Here is a 4,512-nt window from a genome sequence, read left to right as displayed (position 1 = left end):
GTAATTTAAATAATTTTAGCCTTAAATATTTAAATTTTAAGTGACACATTGGAATTTTTTTTGTTTAATGTCGCCTAAATCAATTTGGACAATGAAGAAAAAAAAAACGTTATGTCCCTATTAGGGGTGGCAATGGGTTGTGTTGGGTCGGGTTCGTGTCATGTCATATTCAGGTCACATGTTAGGAGAGCAAACCGAAACTCAACCTAATTACTAATCATGTTAAGTTTGTCAACCCCAAACCCAACCCGCCTATATAACAGGTTACCAAACAGATGACCCACTATGCTAGCGGTGAATTCAATTTTGGATCAGATTCATAGATAACATGTATGTAAAATACACCATAAAATTAATATTGAGCAATAATATTTAGTATTTCATATATTCTGTATAAAAAATCACCCCTAATTCAACTACATATCAATGAAAATTGAATAATAAAACATATCTTTATCGAATGAATCTGACGGCTAATCCTTCTCATTTTTTTTTTCGTTTAGTTTAGGTAGTTGGGATGATGAGATCTTAAAAAATAGAGAAAGTTATCTTAAAACATGTTATATTGGTCACGGGTTGATGACCCGACCCATTAGACATGAGAACAAATCGGGTCTACTAACGGGTTACTCGGGTTAACATATGTGCCCTTACCCAAAATGACCCATTTATTTGACAGGTTCGGCTGGTGAACCCTTAAATGACCCAAAAGCCTTTTTTTCCAACCCGAACCCATTAATTTTGTATTGGATTAATGTCAGGTTAGCTGGTCGTGTACAAAATTGCCACCCCTAGTCCCTATTGAGTTAGTAGAATCACTGAATTGAAAGAAAATAAACTTACAAATACAGTCACCCTCCTCCTACTTCAATAGTTGGTTATATCAATTACTATTTCTGTATTTTGGACTGTAATAACTAACGTGTAGAAGGGGAATTTTGGATCCCTGAGTCCACATTGAGGTCCACTTCAAAACTTTGTTTATGAGTCTCTCCCAGCCCAGTGGAACTAGGTGAAATTTCCTCCTGATCATCACCTTGTTGTTCCTGGTCCTTAATGGAATGTATCTAGTCCACTTCCACCCCTTCAAACATATTATGGACCTATACTCTTTATGTTTTTTTCTATGTTTTTCCCCTAGAAACTCACCCCTTGTTTGCTTGTTTCTCCTGAATTCTTTTTTCTTCCATGCCTTCTGAAGGGTTTGTCACCGGCCTAAAGGTTCCAAGGAGGGAGTGACACCCACTACCACTTCCTTATCTTTATTACCCTTTTCCTTATTATTCTGCATATCACTTCGTAGCTTCCTACATTCCGTGACTAAGTGCCCTACAATGTTGCAATGTGCACACATCTTTAGAAGTTTTCCCACCTCCACCGTTTGCCAGAAAGTGTTGTGCTTTGTCCTGACAAAAATTTGGTCGGGATTGGTTCAGAGAGATCAACATCCACCAAGATATTAGCATAGTAACCATACTCTTTGTTAAGAGTCTTTTCATCAATTTGCATTGGGTACCCCACTCCACGAGCTATGGACATCAGTGATTCTGGTTCCCAATATTCATGTCCTAGTCCAGGTAGTCTGATCCAAACCGGACCATGAGATTGTCGTTGGCTCTCCGGATTGAAATTCGGAGTCCATTGACTAATTCTCATAGGAATTTTATCAAAGTCCCATGATCCTTTGGCCCAAACTCTGTTCAGATCTTCTACATTCGAAAATCTTAGAAAGAGAAAACCTTTGCCAATAGGGCTAATGAGCCATTCTCCTGATGGCTTCCAGATTTGTGATGCAATTGACCGTACTCTCTCCAGTGAAACTTTTTGCAAATCAATTCGTCCAACTAAACAGTGCTTGCAAAAGAGCAAACCTTTCTCATAAGCTTTTTCTGGAATTGTGATTGCAGGATACTCACCTATTTTTTCTAGAATGGGTAATTCCTGGAATTTAACCGGTTGCCACATTTGTTGTTTCGCTGCATCCGCATAGGAAAGTGTTGGAGCACCTTTCTGTGGTTGTTCAGCAGGTTCTCATTAATAGTGACTTGCGTATCTTGTGGCTGGGTTTCCTTAGTTGTTAAACTTGGATTCTCCAACTCATATAGATCCATCTAGAAAAACCTTTCCATAACACACATTGTATAGCAATGTTGGATTTTACCTGGAAAAGTTTGGAGCTTGAGTATGAGAAAGTGACGAAACAAACATTGTATTCCCACCTTCCAGAACTCTCACTGTAGAGCAGTGGAGGATTTTACCCAAGAGGAAGGAAGAGATACCCCAAAGTTAGAACTCTCACTGTGGACAGTGGAGGATTTTACCCAAAATAGGATGAAGGATGAAGATGAGAAGATAAGATTAATTCTCTAAACTAGTTTTTGTCTAAAATGGCAAAACAAGGAGTCTTGTATCATTTAAATAACTTAAGTTATTTCACTCCCAATCGACAAGCATTTGGTCCCCATTTTTCTACCACTCTGAATCGCCAAGCATTTGGTCCCAAACCGATTTGTGAATTTTTCCAGGAAGAATGTAAAGATATCAGGAAGCTCCAAGGCCGACTCAATGAATTCATTCAAGGCAACCTTTGGAACTTCTCCAAACAACATGACTCAAGTTTTTCAGCTCATCGGTATCAATCCCTCTCATCTGCAGCAACTTGACAATTCAAAGGAAGATAAGAGAGTCTGCCTCTCAGACGTTAAGGGGAAGTTTATAGTCTCAGCAGCGCATGAGGATATTTGGACGAAAGCACCGAAGCAAAAAGGATGCAAGTTCATCTGGAGCTCTAAAGTTCTTCCAAAGACACAAGGTATAGCCTGGAAACTGATTCGGGGGGTATCCAGAATAGATGACATGTTACAAAAATGGAAGACTCAACTGGCCTCTCAATGTTGTATATGTAAGCAGGAGACGGAAAACCTTGAGCACATTCTCTATCACTGTGAATTGGCCAAGCGAGTTTGGGATCATGCTAGAAATATCTTCAGCATTACTTCACATATTGATTCCTTCAATGACATCATGCAACAGGCTAAACACCATAGCTCTTTGATTCTGGATATGTGGAAAGCTTGCTTGCTGACAAGTTTGGTAAGCTTATGGAAGGATAGAAATCAGGTGCTCTATGATCAGAAAATCTCCAGTTTTTCTAACATTTGCTTTCTGACTAGAAGAGCCATCATCAAAGCATACCAAAAATCAACAAGCGGGTACCATCAACAACACAGTGGCCAAAATGAAAGCTCTTCACACCTTTAATCTCCAACACAAACTGAGAAGAGCACCCAAAATTCTAGAATGTTACTGGCTTCTACCACCTCCTGGCATCATAAAAATTAATGTGGATAGACGTTCATGCGGGAACCCAGGCAGAGCTGGTTGGGGAGTGATTCTCAGGGATGACAAGGGTAACATTTTGGTGGCAGCAGCATGAGGCCTTGGGGTAGCTACCAACTATATTGCAAAAACTTATACTATTATAGAAGGGATTCAGAGGGCACTGGATCGGGATTGGAGATATATTTGGGTGGAATCCGACTCTAAATCGGTAGTCAAAGCCTTTCAGGAAGACATAGTCCATTGGAAGGTTAGAACAAATTGGAAGCAACTCAGGGAGAAAACATCATGGATCAATGTTACAGCTACATGGAGGGAGACAAACTCAGGTGCGGATAACTGTGCGAGACATGGAGCAGCATTGCAAAATGGAGAAAGTAAATGGTGGGACAACAAACCTCCTTTTGTGAGAAATCTGGAGAACCATTTTACTACTTACTTCCGTTTCATAAGCTAAATGTATGATGTAATAGGTGGGTACACAACTAATGATACCCATACTATACAGTTCTTAACACTTATTTTTTTTTTCCTTGTAACCTTTTATTCTTTTAATCAATTACCTTTTAGCGGGAAAAAAAACAACAAACTAACTAACTAACTAACGTGTACATTTTTATTGGGAACAAGCAGGGTTAGAGATCAGTTTTGTAAAGTTACAGCTATAAAGCCATAATATATTTAATTGGAAACAAACCTGGGTTTGGAAAGAGATACAAACATTCAGAGATCCTCAAAAGGGAGAAAATTAGAGTATTTAATAAGGTTAATAAGAAGACGAGTATAATTTGAGGAGAGGATAATAGGTTTTTGGAAGATATAACCACTAACGGGTACATTTTTCTATCATATGTCGTTGACTAATGCTAATGTAATAAAAATAAGATCTAGAGTTAGAGCTGGGTTCCAAATCACAGGTTGACGGAGCAAACCCAAACCTAAACCTAGTTGATAAACATGTCAAGATTATCCAACCGCTACCCCGGAACCCCTACAAAAGTGTCGGATTCGTGTTGGGTTTGTGGGTCGTGTACTAAACTATGAACCCCTATTTTGCATAAAAACTTAGCACGTAACAATTACTTCATACTATTCCATGATGTAATGAATGATATTTCTCAATGTATATTTCTTTGGACCCATATACCCCCTTTTTATTTTCTTTTTAATTGC

The 4,512-nt window shown here is 38.7% G+C and overlaps 1 protein-coding gene across 1 annotated transcript; it reads right to left on the bottom strand.

Annotated features, from left to right (window-relative positions):
* Window positions 1–1,356: 1,356 nt before the first annotated feature.
* On the bottom strand, window positions 1,357–1,965 carry LOC147504054 (uncharacterized). The gene has a single exon (XM_086605046.1). The coding sequence runs from the start codon at window positions 1,963–1,965 to the stop codon at window positions 1,357–1,359; it is 609 nt and encodes a 202-aa protein (XP_086461172.1).
* Window positions 1,966–4,512: the final 2,547 nt, after the last annotated feature.

The sequence above is a fragment of the Coptis chinensis genome, chromosome 4, assembly GCF_015680905.1.
Source record: "Coptis chinensis isolate HL-2020 chromosome 4, ASM1568090v1, whole genome shotgun sequence".
Taxonomy (NCBI): Eukaryota; Viridiplantae; Streptophyta; class Magnoliopsida; order Ranunculales; family Ranunculaceae; genus Coptis; species Coptis chinensis.
The sequence above is the reverse complement of the archived record's forward strand: the minus strand, read 5'-3'. Positions and strand labels throughout refer to the sequence as shown.